Raw genomic sequence first — 13,280 nt, 5'->3', positions numbered from 1 at the left:
ATAACTCGCTGCATACATTCTTAGTTTCTTACTGGGGGATATTTTCCCACCCTTGCATAGCTTTTCTTCTAACGAAGTGCGCCTTGCTAAAAGTATTGTCAGGCCCCCTTGCGCAGTACTAATCCGTCCTGTCTGGGGTAAAAATACGAACAGAGTCGCCAACAAAGATTCATTATCCCCCCCTATGAGGGAAGAAGTGCCCACACAGTTTAGAAACACACTGTGAAGGAGAAAAAAAAAAAAAAATATGAAGAAAGGGACAAAAAAAAACAGCGCTAAGAAGAAGGAGGAAAAGAAGGTTCTCCTAAAGGAGGTAAAGATAAAAAAACTGACATTCAAATGTACAAAAAAAAAAAAAAAAAAAAATATAATGTATAAGTACAGCCCGAATGGTACACACGGTGTTAAATGGGTATGAGCATTTTGTGACACCCCCTTTTCCACCTCCTCATTGCAGTTGAAAAAGTTAAAGGAAGATCTGAATGCAGAAAATAAAATTGCCGATGAGATTAAGGAAAAAATTAAGAATATAGATGCAACGGTTTTTTTGGGCTACCATGACATAAAGGTTTGCATCGTGGGATTGTGCTGGAGGGGGTGCGACAGAAGAAAGCCCAGCAACAGCGCGGCAGATGGAAAAGGAAAAATAGAGAAGCACAACTTTGTGGCTCCCTTTAGACATCGCCTTTTCGATGCCTATTCACACCTTACACATCCAGCACATCACCCTCTTCCCGACAGGTCCTAAAACTGGAGGAAAAAAAAAAAGAAATCGAGCTGGAAGAAAACAAGTCCCACAAAATCCTCTCCTCCAGAAAAGTCGAAAACGTCGTAAACAAATTTGTGCTCAAATGTTATGAGGCCTTTTTAGAGAATTTAGCCAAAAATGAAATCGAGCTGCACGGCTACACCCAAATTTCGGAGTAAGCGACTGGGGGTGGAGGGACGGCTGTGGCAGGCGAAAAAAGAGAAAGTCCTGCCAAGTGAATTTTACTCGAATGGCATTGCTTCTAGGAGAGGGACGAGCACATTCTTCCGGCGTGGCAGATATATCTCCGCGCATACAAATGAGGGTCAAATAGATCTACATGTCTGCGACATGGATGCGTCTCTTTTTTTCGCCCTCCCCCCCAACTTGTTGTACCCCCTTCGAAGGGAAGATAAAAAGAAGCAACAGGCAAACAAAGACTACGAGAAACTAACCACCGTGACCAGCATCCAGCATTTGAATAAACTAAACTCTATTGTCCTCTCGCAAAACGAAATGATAGCAGAAATTAACAGGAGGTTTACCAGCAGCCTTAAAAAGGCCAAGGAAAACTGTTCCAGGAAGATTAATATAGTTAGTGGGCATACCAAAAGTGCTGAAGCGCTACGAGTTTAATTTGCACGACGAGTTTTCTTTGCATGACGAGTTTTCTTTGCATGACGAGGTTTCTTTGAATGGAGCTTCCCAACATAACAGACCACCCCCCTCTTCGAAACCTCGCGTCATCATTTTTTACCTGCCTCCTCAGGAAAGGGAAAAACTAGACAAGAAGAGGCAAAAAGTCATTTTCAAATTGCAGTCCGAAAAGAACGAAGCCATCAAGTACTGCCAAAAAAAAAAGTTGCTAACTGAAAATGAGCCTGCCATTGTTCTTATGTAAAGGGACAGTGTGTGTGTGGGGGGGTACTTCTGCACGAGTAACGCCTGGAGGGGGGCACAACGAATCGAAGCGTACCAATGCAAAGCGCAAGGCCCTCCCCCCCCCTGTGAATGATAACTCAAAATTGCTACCCAGAAATATCCTCGCAGGGTACAATGAAAAAATCCTCAACATGCAAAGCTACTTTAAACTAATTCTGGACGACCAACTAGGAATCATTCAAAAGTTGGAGGTAGGCTCAGTTACCACCACCCCTTATGTTTCCAAACTGATTTTTATCTAGCATGACATATGCGTGTCGTCAAAGAATCACCATCTGTATTGCCCCCGCGACAAATGAGACTGAGTTCTCCCTCCTTTTCCTTCGCTGCTTCACCCATTAACAGAATGAAAAGTTGAACAAGAGGAAAATCTTCCTCTCGAAAAAAAAACACTTGGAAGAATTAAAAAAGGATATGGCAACTCACACAAGTAAAAAGGAGAGAAGAAACGTTTTTTTTTTATTTTTACGAGGTGACACGTTTCATTTTTGTGAGCAGTGGGGCGCTTCGCTTCTGTCCTGACATATAAAGGACATAACCATGACGCCTCCCTCAGCAACACTGCCAACCCCCCCTCTCCCCAGAAAAATTAGAGCAACTGGATAAAGATGTAGGCATCCTTGAGAAAAACATCGTCGACTATGAAAAGCTGAAAACGGATTTAAAAAGAATCAAAGAAAAAAGAAAGAAACAACAAAAGATCCTAACAGAATTGAAGCTCGAGGCGGACATAAAAAAAATGCTCTTGGCGAAAATCTCCAAGGAATACGAAGGTGCATATGCGCGAAGTAGGATGAAGCTGTATGACTACCTGCAGAGGATGCTGTTAGAGGTGAGAGGAGGGGCTCCCTGCGGACCTGCGCACGGGTGTCTTTAAATGTGTGTCTTTAAATGTGTGTATGTATATTTATGTATATGCGTGTGTGTGCGCGCCCCCTCCTTTTTGCAACCCCCCGATCGGAAGAACTACTTCTTGGAGACGAAAATAAAACTGAAGAGCGAAGCCCTGGAAATAAGCAACCTTGAGGTTACTCTCCATTTTTCGCTTAGAACAAAAAAGGGCATATTAACATCGTGCTACATTATTTACTTTGTGCGTCCTCCTGAGCATTCCCCTCGCAGCTCATCCTCACTATATACATGTGGAGACCGCCCCATATGTGTCCCCTTCCCTTGTGCAGCTTTCCAAGTGGAAGGAATCAGTGGATCCGGAGCAGAACGAAATATTGAACAGAACGTTGGGGGAGAAATTCTACAAATTTGAAAAGCTACGGAAGGACGTCGATGATTTGATAGTAACTGCTAAAGAGGGGCAACTGGAATGCCGCAATTGAGGGCAAACGGAACGCCCCAATTGGGGGCATTCCTAATTTGCAAAGAAGGCATTTGCGAGTTGCCAATTGCTAGTTGCGGTTTTCCACTTAAGGCGCGTCGACACGGCGGATACACTTATTGATCAATCTTTGCTCACCAATGCCTTTTTTCCAACCCCCCTCTCAGGATACAAATGAAAAGAACAAAGAAAACTACGAAGCGATCATGCACCTTAACTATTTCTCAAATGAAGATCTCGATATTTTGAAAAGAGAAAACGTGTTTTAAAGGGGGCAATTGGGGAGGAAGAACCCAAGAGGGGGTAATTGTCATGTTTGCAAAGCTGCTAGCTGCTTAGAGAGCAGACGGGAAAACAAAGCAACGCAAGGCAAAACAAGTTAAAGCAATGCAAAACAAGTTAAAGCAATGCAAAACAAGTTAAAGCAATGCAAAACAAGTTAAAGCAAAGCAAAACCCAAACGACCTTTTCATCAGTTCATTTGGAACAATGAATCAAAACATTTCCTTCGTTGTTGCGACATAAATATGTGCCTCTTTTTTTCGATCTCGATTTTATAATTCCTCGTTTTTTCTCATTTTGCAGACTCATAATGTGTTTTTTTTTTTTTAACAAAAATGATCAACCTAAAATTGTACGTAGATAACTCTTTGTGTGCATTCATTTTGGCCATTTAGGGGAAAAAGGCATTTTTTTGCCATTGGGGGATACTCATTCCACGTTTGGGTCACTTGGATTATGTGCGTCACGCAAAATGTGCAGGGTGAATTGGCGAGTGTTTTTTTCAGCATTGCCGGGTTGAGGGGCGGCGGGGGGAAATTAAGGGGCTGGGAAATTTTGAAAAATTGGAAAATGGCGAGGCAGCAATTTCGGCAGTCCGCAACTCCACGTGGTCGCGATTTCACCCTGCAGCAACTTCACCCGGCGGCGATTTCACCGGTCAAAAGCGAACACCCGTATGTGCTAAAACATACGTGCACATGAACGAATGGAGAAACGTCTGAGTGGCGAAAAAACTGGACGCACAGGTAGAATTCGCCGCGCACCTCTCACCCAATCGCACCAAAAATGCGCGTTCACTATTTTGATGGAAACCCGCCCGTGTCTACACTGTGCCACTTTTGTTTCTGCGCACAAAATGGGAAAAATAAGAGGAAAACTTCAAACAGCGCGGAAAATTGGCCGAAAAAAAGCTGGAAAAAAAACGCAAACAGGGAGTAAAAAACAATGCGTATAGAAGAAAACGAGCAGGGTGGTGTAAAATGATTTTCCATAAATGTCACAAACGACAGAAGTTTCCGTAATTTTTGCCGTTTGTATTCGTGCATTCCTTCACACTTGATGTTAGTAGAAATAAAAAAAAAAAAATGGAAATTTTTTTTTTGCCTTTTTTTTTCCCCCCGTTTTTATGTTTTTTCCGTTTTTATGTTTTTTCCGTTTTTATGTTTTTTCCGTTTTTTTTTGTTTTTTCCGCTTTTTTTCTTCCATTTCGTTCTCCTTTCTTCTTCCCTTTTTTCCCGTCCCACTGTTTTTCTTCCTTTTCTTCCTTTTTTTTGTTTTTTTTCCCTTTTCCCCCCCTTTTTTCCTCCCCTTCTCTTACATTTACTTCAAAAAGCTAAACAGTTGGAGCCGCACGGTTGAAGAAAAAACTGAAGAAGTGTTCAGAGATGGAGCCGAAAAAACGTTGAGCTGCGACTGCATATGAATATATATATGCACATATGTACCACACCGCTGAGCATGAGCGGATGGACGCGCAGGGCTACAGATATCAACTGACAGAGAAATGCGGAAAGCAACATTTAGCCACCCAAGCACATGCAATTAATTTTCGCCGAAGCGGCTGGAACAGGGGGCGCCATGCATTTCACATATTTTGCATACCTCCCATATTTTGCGCGTTTTGTTATGCGGACTGTTTCCATTTGAAGTCACTCCTTTCCGCCCACGTCATTTAGCCCCGCGTCATGTAGCGCCAGCCGCCCATTTAGCCACACCTCGCTGTACTTGGCCTCCCCTCTTTTTGCTTCCTTTTTTTTTTTTATGTGCCCCTTCAAACGAGCAATGTGAAATTCCTGCTTTCATACATTTCTGCGCGCCATCGTACCGCTTACATTTTGACTTTCCACCTTGAGCCTTTTAAAATGCGTATAATTAAGGCATAATTGGGGGCTGTACAAGTTTAGCTTCTGTTCCTCTGCCTTTTCTCTCCCCTTTCCCTGTTTGCACCTTCTTTTGCTTGGCCGCCTTGATCACCTCGTTGCTAGCCCATTTTGTTCTTTCCCTCCGTTTCTCTATCTACCCCGCGAGTTGTTCCCTCCACCCGTTTATGAGCTCGAGTGGGCCAGTCTTCTTCGTTTTCGCCGCTTCACCGCTTCAATCGCTTCGATCGCTACAACCGCTTCAACCTCTACTATCGCTTCTCCCCCCCTGTGTGTTACACCCGTTTGTTAACCAGCTGGACCAAACGCGCTCCGTGTTGATATTTATTCTTCCACCCCCTCGAACCCTGAACCGTCAACGTCCGCCCGCTTAACAATATGATAAAAATAAGTTAAAGAGAGGACAAATAAATAAAATGATAGAAGGAAAATTAAACTCACGCCCTCCGTCAGATGGTAGTAAAAACCCCAACTCGAAATACAAAACAGGAAAGGGATGTCAAAACAGGGAGAAGGACGAAAAAAAAAATCTGGAGCAAAATGAGGACATACAAATTGCTATCGATTATAAAAATAATTTGAACACGGAATGCGTTGGTAAGTTAAACTCCAAATTTATTGATGACAGAGATCGAGACAATAATCAAACGGACGCCTTTTCCGATAAAAGGGAGAGGATGGTGAAGGCATCCCGGCCAGCCTATTCCGGGATGCAGGATGATTTCATCTTAGAGGACATGGGTAATTATTTGGGGCGCGCCGAGGATCCTTCACTGATTATGCGTGTTTGTATATCGGATTGTGTGTCCACGGACACGTCACAGTGTACAGTTCGACGCGTAACTCATACAGCTTGACGCATACCTGCACGCACATCCTCCTTCCACCCCTGGCAGATGACTCCTTCGACGGACAAAAAAACAACATCAACATAGTGGAAGTGAAGAGTTGCAGCGCGAAAAAAAAAATGCTGAAAATTTTGTACATCCGATTGATATACGCCCTGTTGTTCACAATATTTGGCGTACTCGTCCAGTGTTACTTTATCATACTAAGTGACACCTACTACAAGACGGGAGACGAGCCGTTAAGGGATAGAGTCCATGAGTTGTACAAAGAAGTACCATCATTCATGAAAACGGCATTCATAAATTCAAGCATCGCATTTTTTCTAATCATTACTCTATTGAGATTTGGTCTATTTTCTCCCCTCCTGATTTCCATTAGTATGTTAATTAGGCTACTGTTAATGCTCTCCTCCATTTACTGCGTAAGGTCAATTTTTATTTACGTCACGACAATCCCATGCCCAATACCTACCTGTCAGCCAGTGAGAAATAAAAATCTAATTGAAAATTTATATACTACTTATCTGATAATAACTGCGCAAGTGTACGAATGTACGGATTTGATTATTTCAGGACATACTGCCTTTACCACGGTTTTTAAATTTTTTTGGATGTTTTATGAAAAGAAGACTTACATAAAAGCGGTGATTTTCCTTTACTGCCTGTTTATCTATGGCATGATTGTGATTTCCAGATTTCACTACACGGTGGACGTGCTCATGGGCTACGTCTTCGGGTCCACATTTTTTCTCTTCTATCACAGCATGCTGGAGATTGCCGCCAAGCGGTACGCCAAGCACAGGTCCTTCTCCCTCAAGGTAAGGGAGAGCAGGGTGCCGTGCACGATGCGCGGTTCGCTACTGAAGTGAGATTTATGCATGGATTTGTCATAATTGTATGCACACATGCGTACCCCACGTGTGGATCGGCATGAAAAGGTTTTTCCGTCCAAATTGGACAGGCGAACCACTGTTCAACTTGTGACGTGTACCTTTTAGTACGCGATACGCAAAATGAGAAAAAAATATGAGTCCGCCTTTTAGCATGTACAAACAACCGAGAGAGACAAAACTGTTTTGCGTACAAATTAAGCATCTCCCACATGAGGAGCGCCAAGATTGTGCATATACGTTTTCCTCATCGTTATGAGGATGCTCACTTTCCCCCCTTTTTTTTTTTTTTTTTTCCCTCCCCTTTTAGAATTCGAATTATGCTGCCTCCTTTGTTGAACGCTGCGCAGTGTTCACCTACTTCATTCGGATAATAGGGTTCATGGAAGGATTGGATTACAGGCTGAACATGGCAGCTTCGTATGACAAGGAATGGGTAAGTAGCACAATCAGCGCAACGGCGCGAGTAACGAAATCGTGCAAGTGTTTATGTGCTTATGTACAGATTTGTAATTTGTGTGTATAGCTTATCACCTATGCGGACGTTGCTCCCCCCCCTACAGAACTGCTTCTGCCCGTGTAAGCCGGTGAATGCAAAAGGCCTCATAACAAAAAAGAGGACCGTGAACAACGAAGAGTATTGCGATTTTAGCGACCACTTTTACCATTCCTATGCTGGCAGCGGGTCCTTTGATCTATCAACCCTTAAGAACATTGTGAACGAAATCAAGTACCTGTGTGGAATCAGGAAAAATAATTAACTCGTGAATCTGTGCATATGCTCGTATACATATGCGCATGTTTGTGTGTGTGTGCCCCCTCTCTTCGAGCACCAATTTGTTTGTCAATTTGCAAAACAAGCATAAAGAGTAATTAAGTTTTTTTTATTATACCTTTTCACCGTACATACGTACACTCCAGCCAAAGCGGCACCCCGTAGTCTCCACCTAATGGAGCGTTTGATACATTATTAAATTAACAGTTAGTATTTTTTATAATTTCATTTTTTCATTTTGTGTCTAATGTTTGACCCATCACACCGCTGTGTGCATTTGTGTGTATATGTGCCACTCCCATATGATGTTCGCATTTGCATGCATGTGTCGCCTCCTATGATTAATTTGATGTTTTTATGAATTCTTTTAAATTTGGCTCCTTTTAATTTTTATTTTAAAACCCAACCTTATGCGGTGTGAGGCGTGCGCGTTTGACAGGGAATCTGCGCGCAAGTGGGTACCCATGCGTACGCACGTTATGCACATGAGTACATATGCTCATATGCATACACATGTAATCGAATTGTTAATTTTTTTTTTTTTCCCTCTCCCCTTTTGATCTAATTTTTTTCGCCCACTTTATTATGAAGTATTGATCTGCTTATTTCTACACCATCACGCCATTTTTTTTCGCGTGTCTTTTCCGCACCCCCCCCACCATTTTTTGTTAAAATTTAAAAACTTAAAAAATGGAAAAATTAAACACAAAAAAATGAAGCGTAAAAAAATGAAGCATAAAAAAAGGAAGCCCTAAAAAGCGAAGCACGAAAAAGCATTATGCGCGTAGTTACGCTAATTTTAATTTTTTTTTTTTTTTTTTTTTTTTTCCCTGGTTCGCATGAGCTAGCGTTGCGAACTTGTAGTACACAAAAAAAACAAAATTTCAAAACGAGAAAGAAGCGGATGAGTGCATGTACACACGAGTGAGCATATTTACTTATGCGTATTTGTACGTACTCGTGTGTCCTATACCCCGGCAAACATACATTTGTACATGAACACCTCGTGCGTAAATCGAAAAGGCATTTCTGAGGCCCTGCGAGACTGATTGTTTGAACATTGAAAATTTTTCGACTTGCTGTACAAAATTTTTGTTGTTTATGTTGTACGAAAGACCACGCACATGCACGTGTAGGTGATTTGCCCAACCGTTTGGAAATAAGCTTTTACGTTCGCTTCGTCCTTTTGTCCTTTTGTCCTTTTGTCCTTTTGCTTGTTTTTGTGTCCGCCTATCGCGCGCGTCGTGTGTAGCTGCGTAAGACCGTACACATGTTGTGATGCTAGCGCGGTTTCGCCATGTTGACTCGATTTTGTCACATTGTCGCGATTTTGTCACGAGTACGCAATTTTGTCATGAGTGCCCAATTTTGTCATGAGTACCCAATTTTGTCATGAGTGCCCAATTTTGTCACGCTCACCCAGCTAAACAACAACAACAAAAAAAAACTTCGCGAAAAACGCAGAACATACCAAAATGACGACCGAAATAAAAAAAAATTATGAACAGCCCGAGAGAAAAAATGAAGGCAGCAACAGTTACACAACGAACGATAACTACAAAATAAATGTGGACATAAAAATGAATAGCTTCGCCTCATCGAACGGAGCAAATCCCAGTGATGGTGACATACACAGTTTGACAAAATGGAAACTGTTTAAAGTGTTACTCCTGAGGTTAGCAATCGCGTTAATATTTTTATTAATCTCCTTGATCATACAAGGATTTTTCATGATATATAGCGATTCATATTACAAAAGGTACACCACACCATTGAGTGATCGAATTCACAATTTGTTTGAAAATCCACCTGAATGGATATCTTACAAATTATCCAACAATTTAATAGCATTGTTGTCAATTACTTTCCTACAATTAATTTTGTTTAATAGTGTGTACTTGTCTATGGCCATTGTTTGTCGCTTCCTTTACATGCTGGGTTTTTTTTATATATTGAGGGGGGTACTTATTTATGTCACTTCCCTTCCAGCCACATTGGAAACGTGTGTACCTCTAGAAAGTGGCAATTTTGCATTTAATTTATTGCAGATAATTAAAATAAATATGAACTTAGTATATGTATGTTCTGATTTGATTATATCGGGACATTCGTTTTCTACGACGATATTTTTACTATTCGCCCTTTTTTACATGAACAATGTTGTACTGAAGACTGTGATAACTTTCTTCTGTTGTTTCATTTATGCGTTCATAATCATCGGGTTTATCCATTACACTTCCGATGTGTTGCTTGGATTTATTTTTGGCATTTTTATTTTCACCTTTTATCATTTAATGCTAGACATATCTTCTCAATATTACATTTTTAATAAAATATTTGAAATTAAAATTATTTCAAATAAAAAAAATGTGCAAGCCAAACCGTTTTTTTTAAGATGTTTTTTTATCAGATTGTTTTTAAAAATAATTCCATTCCTTGAGGGATTAAATTACTCTATAGATTATGCGTTAAGTAAAAATGCTGACTTATCCACATTTTGTATTTGCGAGAAGGAGTTTGCTATGGGTATGCCCCCTGCAGCATGTTCCTTGCAGAAGTCCTCAAAGGAAAATAAAATTTGTGTCAATTATTCGGATCATTTATTTCATTCCTATGCCGGGGATGGCACGATTAATTTTTTGCTATTCAAGTTTTTAAGGAGAATTAAAACAGATTAGTCATACAAGTGTGCAATTACCATACGAGGAAGTTGCCACCCCCCAAAAAAAGGAGATGCCTCCCTGTCCTTTTTTTTTTTTTTTGACGCGCTCTGGAAATTTCGTGAAGTGTGTTACGCACGCTGTGTGCATAATGAAAAATTGGTATACCCGTTACATGCTCACCACGCACGTGAGACTATTACATTTGCCCTTTTCGCGCCCTACTACTTGTCACCTTAACCTACCTCCTTTTTGCGATCCCCCTATTTGTGCATTATGCGTTCCTCTTTAAAAAACGCGTGCGGGCGAATTTCACCTTACACGCTAAACGACAAAATTTTAAAAAATTTTGGAGCTTGAAAAAGGGGCACGCCAAAAAATTTAACGTTTTAATTTTTTTTCAAGCACGGGCGAGGTTTGTCCCCCGCGGGTACGACTTGGCGCTCCAGCTGTTGGCACTACTACTACTGCTACTAGTGCTGCTACTACTACTACTGCTGCTACTACTACTACTACTACTGCTACTACTACTGCTGCTACTACTACTGCTGCTACTACTACCGCTGCTACTACTACCGCTGCTACTACTACTGCTACTACTACTACTGCACTACCGCGCTGTTCCCCCCCCTTCTTGCCGAAAGGGAAATCTTTTTTCCCCTGCGCAAACTTCTCCCTTCAACCTTCCACACGAGTGCCGCGCGCAGGGTCATAACGTTGAAGGTCGCATAAGCAGAGGAAGAAGAGGAAGAAGCCTTCCCTTAAGGATGTTCGTTCCAAGGCGTTAAAGCGGAACCACTTTACTGGAAAGGGGTGCACCAATTTCTTTATACGTACACCTTAGCGCTGCCACTAGACTAGGTGCATGGGATTATTTGCTAATCTACTTACATGGGTTCGAAATAAATCCATTTAAGGTCTTCCTAGTTATCCCCACTTGCGGCAGAAGGACGAATCGGGACACACCATCTGCGTGAAATAAAAATCCAGAGGAAGGCATAGACATGACCCCACTGTTGTCATCACAGTTACACATCGAAATGAAAACAAGCCTGTGGCATCGTTCCTGTCCCCTGGTCTTTGCGTCTATGTGCACCATCCGGATTACCCCCTAGGTGCACGTATATATTAGCGTGTGGCTCGATTAACGCACGCGCTTTTTTACGTGCCCGAGTATAGCATGACAGGGTGGCTTCACCGAAACGTTACATTTGCAATTTTAAAATGCCAAATGAGTAACGTATCGCACAAGGGAATATGTAACGAAGGTAGCGACGTAGAACCATTTTTCTTTTCTTTTTTTCGTGCGAAGGGTGATATAATATCATAATGGAGGGGCCTAATGACAGCGCAGAGAACACTGAAAGTGGGCCCAATTACGTTAGCCCCGAAAGTGGGCCCAACGGTGCGAACACGGCGAACACGGCGAACACGGCTAACACGGCTAACACGGCAAACTCGGCGAACGGCACCTTCTCGTTCCAGATGCTCGACATGATCATCACGAGCGGCAGCACTGACCGATCGAAGTCGCAAGAGAAGGAGACGAACTATATGACAGAAAATACAACGGGGAAGAGGCCCTCATGTACATCCGAAGAACGAGCAGAAATTTCAAGCGGAACAAAACGAGCAAAGCGGAAAAGCTCTCTCCCTGAGCAAACTGCCAACAGTGATGAAGATGCAGTTCAATTTAAGAAGGAACTTCACAATTTGGGGAAAAGGGAAATGAAGAAAAAAATGGTCTATAATATGAACTCAGAGGTAGCAATAGGAAGCGGTTCGGAATTCTCCCTTCTGGGGGAGTTGCTGCCTGTTGAAGGGGCCCCTGGTTTGGCTTCACCTAAAGAGGAGATGCCAATTCTGGGCGACTTTATGGACTCCCTAAGTGGTGGCAATAGCAGCTGGGGGGAACAGTACCACCTGTGTGGGGAAAGTGACAAACGTAGCGATACGAATGATCGGCATGAAAAACACATGAACGAACAGGACGTGGATGCGCTACTAGCCAAAATGGAACAGGCGGATGAAGAAGTCCTCCTCTCAAAGAGCATCGATTGTACCAACTGTAAATACTACTTAAAAGAATTGACGAGCAGAAACTACATGGACTTCTCCTACATGGATCAGTATATCAGCGAGGGGGAGAGGAACCTACTTTTATTAAAAAATAAAAAAATTGAGGAATTAGAAAATGGGAACAAATTAATGAAACAAAAAATGAGGAAGTTGAAAAAGGAGAACAAAATTCTGAGCAGCAAACTGGACACACTCGCCGAGAGCTTAAGCGATTTAAGGGACCACTTTGACAAGCTAATGGAAGAAAATAAATCTCTAAAGGAGGTGAATAAACAGCTGCGCGTGGATCTGGAGAAGGGGCAGTTGTGTAAGGAGGAAATGGAAGGGGCAAATAGGAAAGGGGCAAACAGGAAAGGTGCGAACAGGAAAGGTGCGAACAGGAAAGGCGCGAACAAAAAGGATGCACCTTCTTCATCCCATGGAAGAGGCGATCCCCCCGAAAGGGATTTTGAAAACTCAATCGATAATGAATTATTTAACGAGCTTTGATGAACACAGGGGGGGGAAAGGGAGAGTGTCTACACTTGGTTTAGCGACACGCGTGTGCGTATATACAACTGCGATATGCTTAAATTAATTCGTCATGTTCGTGCGCTCGTAATGCATACCCATTTGTTACGGCGCGGGGGAGAAACACCCCCCGTGGGAAATCCCCGCAGCGGTGTTTTGTCCCGCCTTATGTGGTGCTCTACCCCCTTGGTATATACCCCTTCATCATAATGCAGTTTTTTAATTTCCTTTTTTTTTTTCGTTTGATTTATTTTTTTTTTTTTTTTTTTTTGTCGTTCTTCTTGTTGTTTTACGGGCGCCCACCCACAAAAAAGTGGGCAACAAAAAATGACT

The 13,280-nt window shown here is 42.1% G+C and overlaps 4 protein-coding genes across 4 annotated transcripts; all 4 read left to right on the top strand.

Moving 5' to 3' along the window:
• Nucleotides 1-247: 247 nt before the first annotated feature.
• On the top strand, nt 248-3,292 carry PCYB_113310 (hypothetical protein; the record flags this gene model as incomplete). Its single annotated transcript, XM_004223209.1, has 11 exons — nt 248-313; nt 458-664; nt 739-927; nt 1,100-1,342; nt 1,518-1,649; nt 1,785-1,881; nt 2,036-2,120; nt 2,275-2,522; nt 2,655-2,717; nt 2,872-2,985; nt 3,191-3,292. Exons 5-11 carry the CDS (start codon nt 1,624-1,626, stop codon nt 3,290-3,292), a joined length of 735 nt encoding a protein of 244 aa, XP_004223257.1. The 5' UTR covers nt 248-313; nt 458-664; nt 739-927; nt 1,100-1,342; nt 1,518-1,623.
• A 2,309-nt stretch (nt 3,293-5,601) lies between these two features.
• Nucleotides 5,602-7,725, top strand: PCYB_113300 (hypothetical protein; the record flags this gene model as incomplete). Its single annotated transcript, XM_004223208.1, has 4 exons — nt 5,602-5,926; nt 6,082-6,851; nt 7,234-7,359; nt 7,487-7,725. 4 exons carry the CDS (start codon nt 5,602-5,604, stop codon nt 7,682-7,684), a joined length of 1,419 nt encoding a protein of 472 aa, XP_004223256.1. The 3' UTR covers nt 7,685-7,725.
• A 1,553-nt stretch (nt 7,726-9,278) lies between these two features.
• On the top strand, nt 9,279-10,346 carry PCYB_113290 (hypothetical protein; the record flags this gene model as incomplete). The annotated part of the gene is made up of 1 exon (XM_004223207.1): nt 9,279-10,346. A coding segment is annotated over one exon (1,068 nt), but the record flags the coding sequence as incomplete, so codon positions are not given.
• A 1,341-nt stretch (nt 10,347-11,687) lies between these two features.
• PCYB_113280 (hypothetical protein) lies at nt 11,688-12,926 on the top strand (the record flags this gene model as incomplete). Its single annotated transcript, XM_004223206.1, has 1 exon — nt 11,688-12,926. One exon carries the CDS (start codon nt 11,688-11,690, stop codon nt 12,924-12,926), a length of 1,239 nt encoding a protein of 412 aa, XP_004223254.1.
• Between the last annotated feature and the right edge of the window lie 354 nt (nt 12,927-13,280).

The sequence above is a fragment of the Plasmodium cynomolgi genome, chromosome 11 (genome assembly GCF_000321355.1).
Source record: "Plasmodium cynomolgi strain B DNA, chromosome 11, whole genome shotgun sequence".
Classification (NCBI taxonomy): Eukaryota; Apicomplexa; class Aconoidasida; order Haemosporida; family Plasmodiidae; genus Plasmodium; species Plasmodium cynomolgi.
This window is presented reverse-complemented; position numbering and strand designations above follow the sequence as displayed.